The sequence below is a fragment of the Megalobrama amblycephala genome, linkage group LG7 (genome assembly GCF_018812025.1).
Source record: "Megalobrama amblycephala isolate DHTTF-2021 linkage group LG7, ASM1881202v1, whole genome shotgun sequence".
Lineage (NCBI taxonomy): Eukaryota > Metazoa > Chordata > Actinopteri > Cypriniformes > Xenocyprididae > Megalobrama > Megalobrama amblycephala.
The window spans coordinates 13,667,869-13,684,164 of NC_063050.1; the positions used below are offsets into that span (position 1 = coordinate 13,667,869).

Sequence of the window (16,296 nt, forward strand, 5' to 3'; positions counted from 1 at the left end):
AACGACTTTTCAACAATATCTCATGATGGCCGATTTCAAAACACTGCTTCAGAGCTTTGCGAATCGAATCAATGATTCGAATCTCCTATCAAACGGCTAAACTGCTGAAATCATGTGACTTTGGTGCTCCGAACCACTGATTCGATTCATAAACCTCAGAAGCTTCATGAATCAGTGTTTTGAAATCGGCCATCACTAAATATTGTTGAAAAGTCGTTCTTTTGTTGTTGTTGTTTTTTTTGGTGCACAAAAGGTATTCTTATTGCTTTATAATATTAATTTTGAACCACTGAACTCACATGAACGGATTTAAATATGAAATATATCTGAAGATGAACGAAGGTCTTACGGGTGTGGAACGACATGAAGGCGAGTAATAAATGACATTATTTTCATTTTTGGGTGAAATAACCCTTTAATGCTAAGAAACAAACAGTAATTCTGTGATATCAGAACACGGTTAATGGCATACTGTCTTACTACATACTCAGAAGTACATACTTTCCCATCACCAGTGAAGTACGTACTTTCAGTTTGTAGTCTAAGTATATGAATTGGGATGCATCCTTGGAGTTGTGTTTAAATAACTGTTACCCTCAATGCATGAGGTACTGTAGCCTACAATTTGGAGCAGAAAGCCTTATGGACTCACGAATGGGAGAGAGTGAGTGTGTGTGTTCGTTTCTTGATTTTTGACCCTTCAGGAGAAATAGAAAAAAAGCAAAAAAGACTTTCCTTGGATCACTTCTAGGTCAATGTGCTCTGTACTTTATCACCTCTTTCAGCAGATGTATTCTGATAGACAGTTTGGATGTGTTAAGACGAAATCTGCACCCTCATGTTTCCACAAAATTCGAACACCTTTCATTCACAAAATTCCACTCGCATTTCAAGTCTCAAATTGAATTTAGTTTCTTTTAGTCGGTCCATTAGCATATCCATATCCAACAGTTAAAGGGTTAGTTCACCCAAAAATGAAAATAATGTCATTAATTACTCACCCTCATGTCGATCTACACCTGTAAGACCTTCATTCATCTTCAGAACACAAATTAAGATATTGTTGATGAAATCTGATGGTTCAATGAGGCCTCTAGAGCAAAGCCATTGAAACTCTCAAGACCCATCAAGGTACTAAAAACATATTTAAATAGTACAGTGGTTCTATCTTAATATTATAAAGCGACGAGAATACTTTTTGTGCGCCAAAAAAATAAATAACAACTCTTCAACAATATCTATATGGGCCGAGTTCAAAACGCTGCTACAGAGCTTTACGAATCGAATTAGCCAAAGTCACGTGATTTCAGCAGTTTAGCTGTTTGATTGGAGATCCGAATCACTAATTCGATACAAAAGATTCATAAACCTCAGAATCAGTGATTTGAAATCGGCCCATCACTAAATATTGTTGAAAAGTCATTATTTTGGAGTTTTTTGGCACACAAAAAATACTCTCGTCGCTTTATAATATTAATATTGAACCACTGTACTCACATGAACTGATTTAAATATGTTTTTAGTACCTTAATGGATCTTGAGAGAGGAAGTGTCATTGCTGGCTATGCAGGCCTCACTAAGCCATCAGATTTTATAAAAATATCTTAATTTGTGTTCTGAAGATTAACGAAGGTTTTACGGGTGTGGAACGGCATGAGGGTGAGTAATAAATTACATTATTTTCATTTTTGGGTGAACTAACCCTTTAACTTTGCAGATATATACACGTTTGAATTTTCCAGTCTTTCTCTTCTGAGAAAAACGGACCAACAGTATTGATGACATCATCCTGCACTCACAGGTGTGTCCAGTCTAGAATGAGAAAGTCCCGCCCCCTAATTCAGCTGTGACATAAATAAAACGCTACTGGCTAGTTTAAAATAACAACAATAATTAGCTAAAATAATTCTGCTTCCAATAAAATCTAGTTTATTTCACCATATTTACACCCATTTCTCAGAAGTTAGTGTGGAAACAAAGTTTGCAGATTTCGTTTGTCCCAAATTATTTTGTGTATTCAGACACTGATTACTGAACTTATTTCGATGTAAACAAAACCCTTGTATTGTGATTATGTATTTTTTTTAATGTTCTGCTGTGTATTTTTCTTTGAAAGTCTATAACTGAATGCATGCAAGAGAATGTATGTAAATTAAATTAAATTAAACCAAACTAAACAATTATTGACAGTTTTTATCATCATTTTATCTCTGCTTTACGGAAACTTCACTACCGTATAATAAAAATACCAAGAAAAAGCACTGAGCAGAAAACTATAACCACCAAGGTTAAACGGTCCTAAAGTCCCTATACGCTAATCTAAACGTCTATCATTGTCAATCAGCGTTTCCTTCAACTTCATTGGTCTATTTTAGAATCCCCAGGCCGCTGATTGGCTCCCTCACACAGCGGCAGTCTCTATGCGTTGCGTTTGTCCAGCCCTCCTAACGTCTCCTTTCGACACAACTCATTGGGACAATGGCGCAATGCTCACGCTACTCCCGCCTCCAGCTGCTCTCTGATTGGCCATCGCAACCGCCACTCATTAAGAACGCCTATAGGAGCGCGCTTTCAGACCTGCAGGCCTTTTGTCCCTCCCATGCGTTTGTCTCGCTTGTCTTCCCGCGTCTGCGCACCTCCGCCCGGCCTAGACCTCCCCGCCGTATCCCGCACACTTCACCCCTCCGCACGGACAACATGTCTGAATACAGCGCGGTGCCGCCGCCCGGGCCCGGAGCGGCTCTAGGAGCCGGTGGACTCAAGAAAGACGCGTTCGCCGATGCGGTACAGCGCGCTCGACAGGTGAGTGATCCGCAGTGCGGGAGCGAGCGGGCCGCGTTTGTGGGTCAGCAGCGCGCAGGGCCGCACGCACATGAGCCGGTGTGCGCGACAATTATCTGTTAGCATGAGCTGTGATCGCGTTTAATTGAGCAATACGAATGTCTAGGTCATATTTACCTTTACTGACTAGTGCTGTGAACCGTAATGGCAGCACATGGTAACGCTGAGATGCTTTAATGAACAGCGTGGTACTGAATGACTGCCATATTCACGTACCATCATGGTACGTACACGATAGTCTAAGCAGTAACGTGGAACTACCATGGTAAATGTCCAAAACATCGTTTTATCGTGTTTCATGTAGGTTTTATAAACGTACCATGGTATTACCATGGTTTTGGACTCAAACAATGCTAGTATCATGGTGTTGTTGTGTACATGTCCTGTAAAACATCCTAGCATCATAGTAGCATTTACAAAAAAACAAGTTTTGTTTACTCAAAATGTGAATTACTATAGTATGGCTGTAGTTTTAAATGGATATACTATGATATTTTCATATACCTTTTCACTGATTGATTGCAGTATTTATTTACCATGTTTTTTTTACCTTGTTTTGTCACCTCCACTTTTTTTAGACATGAAAATGCATTATCCAAACTTAAATGGTTGTAATTCAAGAATACTTTGGAATATAGACATAAGGCTTGTCTTGTTTTTAAAATGACATTTGGTAGATTATTGTAGAAGTTAAATAACTTATGTAAGTGAAACAGAATAAAGTTATAGAAGGTTAAGTTTATGAAAATGTAAAAATATAATATAAAATATGTATTTTACAAAACAAGTTTTAGTCTAAAACTGCAAGGAAATCAAAGCCAAAAATCTGAACAAGTTGTTCGAAATTTCAGGTTGATATCTCAAAAAATGAGCTTTCAGTAAGATTTTGTTTGGGCGCAGTACTACACTTTTTCACTAGATGACAACCAAGCTCCATTACTGACTGTATAAAGGCGCCTCCATTTCCATATATGGTTCAGATCACTCAAACCATATATTTCCATTATTTTCATACCATTTATGAAGTAGACATCCTATTTAGAAGTAGTAAGGGAAGTTTGGCAGAATTTTATATGAATTCAGCCTCTAATAAACAACATGTATGTGGGTTATAGATCGCTGCCACAATCATAAATGTTTTTTTTTTTTTTTTTCTATTAAAAACATTTTCAGACCTTTTTTTTTTTTTTTTCAAAAAATTGAATGGACTTTATTTTTTTGAACTCTTGGCATGAAAACAAACCAATCTTTAATGATTTTTCATGTTCATCGCTATTTCAAAATAAAGGTCTGAACATGCCTTATGAGTGTGAAAATATGCTTGTTGCAAATCGATAAATTACTGCTCCTATGTAATTTATTTTGAAAATCAGTCACCAAATATGTACACTAGAGACTGTAAGTTTTCAAATGATATATAGTTTGTCGAGATTTGTTTAGGTTTAGTATAGAATATTACTGTTTTAAATATGTAATGGCTGCATTTAAAGTACAATGAGGAAACAATAGTGTATGTCCAGAAAACATAGTGTTTAATAATATAAGAAGACCTAAGATCTATAGTACTCCTAGTACTTAATTTGAGCATGCTGATTTTTAACTTGTGTTTTCCAGATCGCAGCAAAGATCGGCGGAGACGTTACGGGTCCCCCTATGAGCAATAACGGAGGAGCGGAGAGTTATCCCTTCGCGGCACAGAAACGATCGCTGGAGGACGGAGGTACGGCGGCAGTGAGACACGCTCTGAATCTGTCCCGCTTGCCTGAGTTTGTTTTTGAACTCTTCTTGTGTGTTTTCCCTCAGATCAGCCTGAAAGTAAGAAGATGGCGTCTGACAGGGACAACGCTGCAGCCTTGTGTACGAGCTCCTTTACTCACTTCTCAAAGCAAATGTGTGTGTATTTTTAGAGCAATGATTTTATCCCTGTCTCATCCACAGCTATCGGAGCCCAGCTGGCTGCCCTTTCCCAGCAGAGGTAAGAGTGCGCTCGGATCAGAGCGGTTACTAACGTTAGCTTCATCTGAGTCATAAATACTGATTGCAGATCTGAGCCTTTGAGACGGCCAGAATAACTACTCAGACCTGTATATTTAGGCTGGTTTCGAGTTCCACTGACTCGATCAGATGTGTTAAGCGAAATACAGGCGCTCTTTTGAAAGTTAAGACTATTTTTATCATAACATGGCATCTTTTACACATAACGGACACTCAAAAAGCACTAAGATGTGGTGCAGTGACTAAAGATGTCTGTCTGAATGTGCATTATTTAAGCAACTTTTCTAAAAGGAGTTTTGTTCCCGACTATAAGTTACTGAGAACTTGCTGCATTTGTCTGCTGAGCTTTTCATGACTGTTGCGCTTGTTCTTTGTCTTTCTGTAGTGTACGTCCCTCGTCAATGACAGAAGAGTACAGAGTCCCTGACGGCATGGTTGGGCTCAGTAAGTTCACATTACCCATCATGCATTGCTCAGTACTGAACTTTCTTTGAATCGCAGTCAGGCTCATATTAAATAATATTTTTAGGTGTGTGTGTGTATATGTACATATGTACATATACACACAGGGGTTTGGACAATGAAACTGAAACCTGGTTTTAGACCACAATAATTTAGTAGTATGGTGTAGGGCGTCTTTTTGCGGCCAATACAGCATCAGTTCCTCTTGGAAGTGACGTAAACGTCAGAGGCCACTTCCAGAACAGTGTCGAGGTCACTATTTGATGTTGGTGAATGAACGTTTTCATACTCGCTCCTCCAAAACACCCCAAAGTGGCTCAGTAATATTCAGATCTGGTGACTGTGCTGATCATGAGAGATGATTGACGGAAAAACAGACTGCATCCGCTGTTAACACTGTGCAGCGCTGCCGACGACTTCCGTAACTCGAACGAAGCACGTTGATGGCCGACTCTTGCTCTCACGCTGCTGGATGTTTGCGTGCACTCTTCTGGGAGAAGTGACCATACAAAGAATTCCTTTATGTCATACAGGGCCGTACGCGAAAAAGACTTTCCAAAACTTATGCGAACCCTGAAGGCCTGTATTTAGCAGAGGAATACATCATACGTCTAACTCGTGTTTTGAAACTTTGGCCATGTTTAGCATGAGAATCCAACTCTTTTTAACAATGCAAGTAAGTCAGAATGCATGAAATGGCATTTGATGTCCCCTTTAACATACTTTTAGTTGTCACAATAAATTAATTGCAACAGTTGCATATCGAAGTTGAACTCAATACAAAGGAAATTGTTCTCTTTGAGTCCTCATGCGCAAGAATGTCAATGTGGCGAGGGCAGAATCTGGCAACACGAACGTCAGGATGTAAAATTAGTTATATTATGCATTTAAATGTCATTTTGATTTGTAATTTTGTATTGTACTTTACAGAATAACACAATTTGTGCCTGTTTGCTTGTACAAATGCACAGCACATGCATTTATTTTACATTAAATGAGGTATTTACTTTAAAATACAGAGGAAACATAAATTTGTGCTTTGTATTGTGGTCTCGCATAACAGTGGGCTATATTTTTGCATACTTTTGATAAATGTTGTTAAATGTGATTTATATAATGAGTACATGCATGCATGAACAGTTTTGATTCTGCTTTAATCGCCTTCATATTTAATAGGGGTGAATCTTTTGGAATCATGATTTTGATTAAAATTTGATTCTTGAATCAAATTTCGATTCTCTATATGCACAGATTTGATTCCAAACTTAGTTTTGAATTATTTAATTTATTGTCCTTTAAGCCCCCCTCCTTTATATATGAGAGAACCTGTGCTCCCAATTGATTGATATTAAATACAACTCAAAGGTGTAATTTAAGTTTTTGTAATTAAGTTTTGTTTAATTATTTTTCAGTGTCATGTTAGTTTTACTTAAGTCAATTTATAATGGTTCAATATAAACTATTTGAATATCTTATTCATGATTTCCAGGCTTTTTAATGTAATAATATTATACATATTGTTTATATTTGTTCTCCTGGTACAGTTTTGCCACGTCTGTTTATGTTTGTAGGGGGCCTGTTTTGCTTTTTTTGAGATTTCTGGCCACCCTTCACTTGGAGCTTTAAAGAAGAGTAGAAGGAGAGCAGCAACTATTTAGTGGAGTTATTTAATAAGGTAGTTACCAGGTTTGTGTAACACAATAATGTGGTTGCAAGGTGTGTATAGAGACGCCGCTGCTCAGCCTTTCATATTCGACATTTACGTCATAATTATCAGCTTGTTCTGATCAGTGGCCAATCATTTGGAGTTAGAAAAATTTAATACACGCTGTTGCATTCTCAATATTTAGTGATTTCAGCCTTGGATACCAGTTTGTTGTGGTCGTAAAGAGATAGTTCTCCATCTAGTTTTCTTTTTTGTCAAGGAAAAAAGAGAAACTGCATTTGTGAGCAGGGTGACCGAAGGGCTGGTCAAGCTTGTGCCAATGGTGGCCACACCTGTCCACCCCTAGCTCAGTGCCTGTTCAGGGTACAATGTTTGAACCATTAGCTGCACATGGTCCTCCAGAATAATCCTTGGCAGTGATGTGCCCATCAATCACAGCAGGGAATGCCATAATATTGCAGTCCAAACCATCACTGATCCACTGCTGTTAAGCCTCTATAGGGCTTCTCCACACTGTAACTCAAATGGATGAGGGAAAGACAGTGAAGGTGGATTCATCAGAGAACAATATATGTTTGACATTGTCCACAGCCCAAGATTTGCACTTTTGGCACCAATGAAACCAACATTTGCCATTGGCAGGAGTGATCAAAGGTTTGGCTATAGCAGCCCGCATCCTGTTGGATGTGGTTTGTCTCTTGTGGTGGTATGGCAACATTATACCATAGCTTCTGTTACACCACAAAGACTTGCTGTCCTGCGGTGCGTTTCCCGAAAGCATCGTTGGTCAACTATGGTCGTAAGTCCCATTGAACTCTATTGGTAACGATGGAACTTGCGACCGTAGTTCGCTTTGGGAAATGCACCCCTGGTCAGAGATGAGCCAGTGAGATCCGCACCAACAGTTTGTCTCCCATTATGTTGTTGATTGCAATATTTTATGTACAGTTGTGCTATTGCTCTGCTAATTCTTCACACTGAACTTACTGATGAAACGTAAATTCAGTAAAGATTGGCCAGCAGACTGCACATATAGCTGTGAAACCTCCAACACTATATTGGCCAGTGTTTCAGATTTATTGTCCAACCCCCTGTGTGTATATATACATGTATGTGTGTATATGCATACAAATATAGAATTAAAGATATGCATGTTACATGAAAATTGAATTATATACAATATACATTCATTATTATTTACAACATGCATAGTATTTTATATAAAATCATAGTACTTGTGTATATATTTAAAATTCTATAAAGTATTTTAGGGCTGTCACGATTCCTTGATTAAATTGTCACGATTCCTCAATTAAATCCTCGATTGCATTTTGCTCGCGTTGAGTAACCGGTTAAATAGCAGAAGTGGCACATTCCATGAGAATCCACGAATCGCATTGTTTTCTAAGGCTGTGCGATTTGCATTCAAACCATGTAAAAACTACAAATGTTATAGCATACTAGTATTAAATAGTAAAATGGTTAAAACCATAGCATAGTGGTATTGTGTATTCACAAAGGCAGCGATTCAGTTAAATATATGCCCGGTGGGTTTAATATACATGCGCTTTAATGGTTTTCATGTGTGTAGATTACGTGCTCCGTTCACAGTAAATTCTGCTCCACATGAACTTTTTTTATATGCATAGAGCATCTCAAACTCCATATCTGCATATGCTGAGAGTTTGGGTTGCTTATAATGTTCATCTGGGAATGCATTGTGCGCCATTTCATCAGATTTGTAAGGTAAATCATTTATAAACCTACACCAACACAGGAGAATACATCAGTATCTTTCTGAATGTGCAAACTGTTCAACACAATTTCAAAATAAGTTTAAACCCTCGCTCTGAGTCTGCATGTTTTGATGTCCACATGTTCTAGATCAAGAAGTTGACAGTGGCTGTAGCGTTTCTATCGTAAAGGAATTTCCAAATTATTTCACCAATATTAAACAAGGATTTGATCTGCTGTAAAGTGTAACAACAATCACCAGGCTGATGGTGCCCTCTGCAAGCTATGTATAATGTATTTTAACAGTGTTCTATAAAACCATATGATTACTTTCTTTTGATACTTTTGGTAAAAATATTGCTTAATTGTTATATGTATTTTAAATCATTTTAAAGGCTTAGGTCTTTGCTTGGATCTATTTTTATTACCACAGAAAATATCAGAATAATCGTCAAAATAATAGACCAAAATAATCGTTAGTGACAGTCCTAAAGTATTTACAATTAATAGTTTTATTATATTGTGTATTATATATTATATAATGTGTATTTGAGGTCTGGATGTTTTTAAAGTTTATATTTTTGAATTTAATATTTATAATTTTTTTTTACGCGGTCAGTAAATGATGTGTGTGTCTGTTTGTAGTCATTGGTCGCGGTGGAGAGCAGATCAATAAGATCCAGCAGGAGTCTGGCTGTAAAGTTCAGATTGCTCCAGGCGAGTCAAACACGGGTTCACAGGAGTCAAGCGGACACATCTGTTCAAACTCTGTTCACTTCTTTCCTCGGTTTGTTTTTCCTGATATTTGTTGCTTGAATGTACGAGACGTGACGGAGTCTGTTGGTGTTGTGTCTTTTAGACAGCGGTGGTCTTCCAGAGAGGAGTGTGTCTCTCACCGGAGGCCCTGAAGCCATCCAGTACGTTTGGGCTTATTCACATTTTTTTTTTTATCTGCATTGTGAATCTGTATGGTGTTGACCTTTTGACCTGTCCAATGCAGGAAGGCCAAAATGCTACTGGATGACATCGTCTCTCGAGGGCGCGGCACTCCCCCCTCCTTCCACGAGTCGACCAATGGGAGCGGCAACATGCAGGAAATGATCATTCCAGCAGGGAAAGCTGGTCTCATCATCGGCAAAGGAGGAGAGACCATTAAACAGCTGCAGGTAGAGTTTGTGCTCGTCTGTCTGTACAGACAGGCTTTAATCTAAGAGGTTTGGAGCGAGTTACTCTAATCTACACTTTTTAGTGATTTAAAGGGTGAGTTCAACCGTACATTAAAATTCTGACATTTACTCCCCCTCATGTCGTTCCAAATCTTTAAGACCATTCATCTTCAAAAGATGAAGATATTTTAATGAAATCTGAGAGATTTCAGTCTCTCCATTATATTTACCAAAAACACTGCTTCTAAACCTTCATAAAGAGATTATAAAATAAATCCATATAAACTGAGTGCTTTGATCCAAGTCTTCTGAAGAGACACGATCACTTTAGAAGATGAATAGATTTAATCTAGGCTTTTATTCACATATATCTCTATAATTTGAAGCAGCTCAACTATTTTCAACATTAATTGTTTCTTGATCATCATATTAAAATGATTTCTGAAGGATCATGTGCCTTGATCACAGGAATAAATTATTTCAAAAAATTAAAATAGAAAAATTCTTTAAATTGTAGTAATTCACAATATTACTGTTTTTATTGTATTTTTGATCAAATTAAGCTTGATGAGCAGAAGAGACTTATCTGGAGAAAGGTTCTGAAATTTTCAAAAATATCAGCTCAAGCGTCACTTAATTAACATCATAACATCTTTATATAAGAATGAATTGTCACAGTTTTTCCGTTGCTCATTTAAGCACTTCTGGAAAAGGTGTAGTTTGTTTCTAGAAACATCTTTGCGAAGACGATTCAGACAAATGCAATTATATTCATCAATAGGCTATAGTCACTTTGCTCTCAGTTCTAATCAATCATATCAATTGTGATTTTTAACATTATAAATGTATTATGTTTTAATATAGCCTACATACTGCTCTCCAGTCAGGGTTGGAAATTTCAAGATATGCTGGCAAAAATGCTCCTGATAGTTCATGACACGAGCAAGAGCGCTGTTTTTGTTTTGTTTCTAAATGAATCTGTTTTGAACAAATTGGGCAAGTCAATGTCATTTGCTTCGTTCCTGAATGAATCAGCCGTTTTGAATGAATTGGTTGAATGATTCATTGACTTAATCATTAACACTTGTTGCCACCTACTGGCGACTTTAGTCTCCCATCTAAAAGTAGTCCTATTCAAAAAATTTTTTTTTTTTTTTTTTTTATCCCCAACATTTTTATTTCTATATTCGGATTATATTTGAAACATTAATCTCATAACATTATTTATGCAATTGTAATTGAAGTGCAAATGCATAAATGCTACATCGTAATGTCATTTCATGCAGCTACTGTGCAGTGCTAAGATGAATTTTGTTAACAATAATTCATTTGATTGGTAATAAAAGCCTGTTATTCATTCACATTAATAGTATTAATGCATTCAGAAGTATTCAGAGAAAAATCTGGTCTGTTTTCATGCATTTATGAAAGTTTGGTTCATTTTGTATACTGTATGGTATCGTGATACTTCAGCTGGTATAGTATAGTAAGACATTTTTATGGTATCGTGACAACCCTAGTTAGTATTAACATGTTTGTGTGTTTCAGGAGCGAGCTGGTGTGAAGATGATTTTGATTCAGGATGCTTCTCAGGGGCCAAACATGGACAAACCACTGCGCATCATTGGAGATCCTTACAAAGTCCAGGTGTGTCCGCTTTCTCCACTTCTTTCCTCTCAACTGTTTCCGTTCCACAGTTGGTACCTGTTGTACCTCTAACAAGTCTGTCAGGTTTTGATGCTCAGGTTTTGTCTCTTGTTTCTCTCTAGCAAGCACGTGAAATGGTGCAGGAGATTCTGCGAGAGCGGGATCATCCAGGCTTCGACAGAAACGAGTACGGCTCTCGAATGGGTGGAGGAGGCGGTGGTGGTGGAGGAATCGAGGTGCGTGTTTGATTCAGTAGTTTAAATTGCTTGCATTTAGATGCCTGTGTAACATAGTCTCATTCTGATTGGACAGGTGCCCGTTCCACGTCACTCTGTGGGCGTTGTGATTGGCCGAAGCGGTGAGATGATCAAGAAGATTCAAAATGATGCTGGTGTGAGGATACAGTTTAAACCAGGTTTGTTTTTGAGCTCTTGTCCAACTCGGTGTTTTATAGTAGGGTAGTGTATAACTGTTTCTCCCGTCTCTGTAGATGACGGTACCGGTCCAGATAAGATCGCTCATGTAATGGGTCCTCCTGACCGCTGCGAACACGCCGCCAGTATCATCAACGACCTCCTGCAGAGCATCAGAGTACGAGAGGAAGGAGGAGGGGTGAGTGATGAAGGAGAGATGGTGAGTGAGGAGGGGGGGTGAGCGAAATATCCAGAGGAATCTCTGCCAACAAGCTTTCAATTGGCAGGGCCTTATGAAATCAGCTTTATTTTTTCTCAAATTCCACTTTTTCTTTCCTTTCTTTCAGTTTATCTTTCTGGATTCCATTTTTAATGAATAAATGACATTTTATTGATCAAAAGCTTGTCTAATTAATCAGAATTAAAGTTAAATCAGTTTAATTTAATTGATTTATACATTAATTCAATTCATAACTAACAATTTGTATTAAATAATTGATATAATTTTTTTTTTAAATAATAGAGCCCTATGGATTTATTTCTTACATTTTAGAAATTGTTTAATATTTCTGGATTTCGTTTAATACAAATGTATCAAATGAAGGCATGAAACATTAACAATTGATTAATCTTTAAAAATGTCATCTTAAAAATGGAAAGAAAGTGTTATTCCTAAAGCTTATTGTTGTTATTATTAATACATTAAACTGTACGATACTAACATTTATTTCTTCATTAAAGCAAACTTTTATTTTGTCGAGTTAAGACATTTGTTTCCATGTGTATCTGATAATAGTTTTTCTCAAATGAAATGTTGAAATGTTTGTGAAGAGACTCTCAAAGCTCTAGAGATGTTCATGAACCATCTACAAAATATGTATAATAGACTTAAATATAAATGTGAATGAGTGGAGCAGTTTAGTCTCTTTGCTAATAATCAAATGATATGGACTAGCATCTGTGAATGTACAGCCCTACTTTTGGTTTAATCGTCCAAAATTTGCTAAATTCCGCATTCTACAGTAAATTTCACTTATGACTGGATTCCACAAATCGGTCCATGTTTTCCTCGTGTCTTACGTCGGTTAATCTTTCTGTCTCTCAGGGTCCTCCCGGTCCTCCTGGCACAGGCATGCCACCGGGTGGGCGTGGCAGGGGGCGTGGCCCAGGAAACTGGGGCCCTCCTGGCGGTGAGATGACCTTTTCAATCCCCGCTCACAAATGCGGTCTCGTGATTGGCCGAGGCGGTGAGAACGTGAAAGCGATCAACCAGCAGACTGGCGCCTTTGTGGAGATCTCACGCCAGCCGCCGCCCAACGGCGACCCCAACTTCAAACTGTTTACCATCAGAGGCTCACCTCAGCAGATCGACCACGCCAAACAGCTGATCGAGGACAAGATCGAGGTACGATAAAAACCGCTTTTGTGCTTTAACTTGACTGGTGTTCACTGGTTTTAACTTGCGTCTCCTCATAGGGTCCCCTGTGCCCTGTTGGTCCCGGACCGGGTGGGCCAGGCCCCGCTGGACCCATGGGCCCCTACAACCCAAATCCGTACCAGCCCGGACCCCCTGGTGGACCGCCACAGTCAGTACTGCCTTAATTGCAAATTGGCTTCAGTGAAATGGTTAATATTTCATTTTGCAGGTTTTGTTTGCACATTTTCAAGGCTGTTCTCTCTTTGTCTCTCCAGCGGTGGTCCTCCTGGAGGTCAGTATCCACAGGGTTGGGGAAACGCGTACCAGCAGTGGCAGCCGCATGATCCCAGTGAGTCCTTCTGCTCTGATGCTTTTAATAAGTTGCTTTTGTGGAAATATCTGAAGTGTAATGATTTTTTTCCCTCTCTCAGGTAAAGCAGCAACAGATCCTAACGCAGCATGGGCGGCTTATTACGCACAGTACTACCAGCAGCCTGGAGGGGGCGCTATGCCGGGACAGACGCCTGCGGCCCAGCCAGCCGCCGCTGCTCCCGCTGACCAGAGCCAAGCTGCTCCAGGGACTGCCCAGCCTGACTACACCAAGGCCTGGGAGGAATACTACAAAAAGATGGGTACGGGCTTCATGTTATTGAAAGCTTGTTTAGTAAATATCTGGTGGAAGTGACACTAACCCACCCTAGGCTGCCCATCATTCCAGCTCAGTGTTTTTGATCTCTCTTGTTTGTGTCCATCAGCCGCGGCAGGAGGCGGCGCTGCACCCGCTGCAGGAGGAGCTCAAGCCGCAGGAGCCGCAGCTGCGGGACAGACGGACTACAGCGCCGCGTGGGCTGAGTACTACAGACAGCAGGCTGCTTATTACGGACAGACGGGACAGGCCCCCGGACAGCCCGGTGCAACACCGCAGGGCCAGCAGGTACAATCAATGATCCCTCTGTTTTTACTTTGAGAATTTGCTGTTTTCAGTCAGAAGAACCATTCGATCTAAACAGCCATTGTTGGCAAGTATTTTAAATTCATGTTAAAAGAATACTTCACCCAAAAAAAATTATCCCATGATTTACTCGCCCTCAAGCCATCCTAAACACACATGACATCCTAGACGTATATGACAATCTTCTTCCAGAGGAACGCAATCTGAGTTAAATTTAAATAAGCTCTTCTCAGCTTTGCAATGGCATTGACTAGTTTTTGAAGCACCAAAAAGTGCATCCATCCATCATTAAAAGTAATCCATATGACTCCAGTAAGTTAATAAAGGCCTTCTGAAGCAAAGCCATGCGCTTTTTTGTTAGAAAAATATCCATATTTATAACTTGATAAACTCTAATCTCTGGCTGTACTCGCGTTCATGAGAGGAGAGTTCTGGCAAAAGGGTGACCTCTGACCTGACATAATGCACTGTGAAGTCTAATAAGTTGAGTAATGATGCAAAGTAATCGTTGAATTTAGTTGAATCAATTGATTTGAAAAAAAGACCATTTGAACTGATTTGCAAAAATGAATTTAACTTAATATAGCTAATTTTCACTATCGAAACTCGCACTATCAAAGTATTAATATTCTATAAATATAAATTTAATGTTTAGTATTTAACTTTTATATTAAAAATATATATAATATAATATATATATCATACAAGCATTCTATATACTTATTTTGAAATGTTTTATATGAATAAACAATTATAAATGAGAAAAATATACAGTACAGTGCAAAAGTCTTAGGCCGCCACCAGCTTTGTTTTTTGCAATGTTTTAATGACCGTCCACATTTATTTTTCAGTCTCTTTATTATGATAGAAACAGAAAATACAGTAAATATGTACACAAAATGTAAAATAAAGAAATTCTGAACAAAAATGGCTTCTTGAAGCAAAAATCAGTATTTAGTGTGACGACCTGGACTACTTCCATTTTCTCAAAGAAGAAACTCTGAGAAACTTCTCATCAGATTTTGAAAGTTTTCTTGGTCTTCCAGTCCTTTTCCATTCAATTCAGGTTTAAGGGAGCCGGTTCCTGCTATTGCTCAAGTGTAAGGAGAGGTCACTAAATACCTGCCACTAGCCTATAGAAGCTGTTTTTTTTTTTTCTTTCCGTTTTTTAATACTGCATTCAAATGTACTGTTTTGTTTATACTCTAATAAAGAGACTGAGAAATAATTGTATATGGTCATTATACCATTGCTAAAACATGTCATTGTGGCCTGAGACTTTTGCACAGTACTGTATATTAAGTATTGTGTGTGTGTGTGTGTGTGTTGAAGGCGGCGTTGTTTAAAGCTGTGGTGTTCAGTGTTGCTCAGTTGTTTCTGTATCCAGTGATCTGACAGTGATGTTTCGTCTCTCCTCAGGCGCAGTGAAGAGACTGTTGCTGAGCTCTCGTCCGTCCGGGTCCTTCCCTCCATCCTCTCAGAAAAGGACTTCTGCTCTTCCTGTTTTTTTTCCCTCTTCCTGTGTCCAGCAGAAAAGCTGTGTGACTCTCCTCTGAAGCCAGACATCTGTCTTTATGACCACATAAAGGCTTCTGCAAATCTTTTTTTCTTTTTTTTTTTTTTTTGTCCTCCTCCTCCTGGTCTTTGCTGGATCCACAAACGCTGATGGACTAAAATCAAACTCTGCCTTCCCTTCCTCACGCTTCATCCTTCCTCTTCCTCGCGTCAGTGTGACTCATCGCCAGGGAAACGCAAGGGAATGCTTCTTCTAACTTCCTCACATGAGCGTGCACTTCCTGTTTTGCATTAATTTTTTTTTTCTTTAATTTTAAAAGTCTTTTGAGGAAACTGGTCCATTTAGAGGAAATCTTCAGGTGTTAATAACTACTGTGTTTTCGAACTCAATGAGTAACCATGTTTTTTTTTATTTTAATGCAGTTGTTTTGCTTTTAGTCCTTTTTAATTTGATTTTGAGCTGGAACATTCCCATTGTTTAACGTGTT

The 16,296-nt window shown here is 38.6% G+C and overlaps 1 protein-coding gene across 3 annotated transcripts; it reads left to right on the forward strand.

The window, feature by feature from the left end:
* Positions 1-2,566: 2,566 nt before the first annotated feature.
* Positions 2,567-15,855, forward strand: LOC125271740 (KH-type splicing regulatory protein). 3 transcript variants are annotated; one of them, XM_048195948.1, is made up of 18 exons: positions 2,567-2,802; positions 4,456-4,561; positions 4,645-4,698; positions 4,780-4,816; positions 5,222-5,280; positions 9,344-9,415; positions 9,558-9,615; positions 9,699-9,864; positions 11,413-11,511; positions 11,634-11,747; positions 11,824-11,926; positions 12,002-12,144; positions 13,030-13,329; positions 13,401-13,510; positions 13,617-13,690; positions 13,773-13,973; positions 14,097-14,275; positions 15,713-15,855. In XM_048195948.1, the coding sequence occupies exons 1-18, from the start codon at positions 2,698-2,700 to the stop codon at positions 15,719-15,721; spliced, it is 1,989 nt and encodes a 662-aa protein (XP_048051905.1). In that variant the 5' UTR covers positions 2,567-2,697; the 3' UTR covers positions 15,722-15,855. The 3 variants fall into 3 exon arrangements, with proteins under 3 accessions (XP_048051905.1, XP_048051906.1, XP_048051907.1); XM_048195949.1 differs by having other exon boundaries at positions 12,002-12,123; XM_048195950.1 differs by lacking the exon at positions 9,344-9,415.
* Positions 15,856-16,296: the final 441 nt, after the last annotated feature.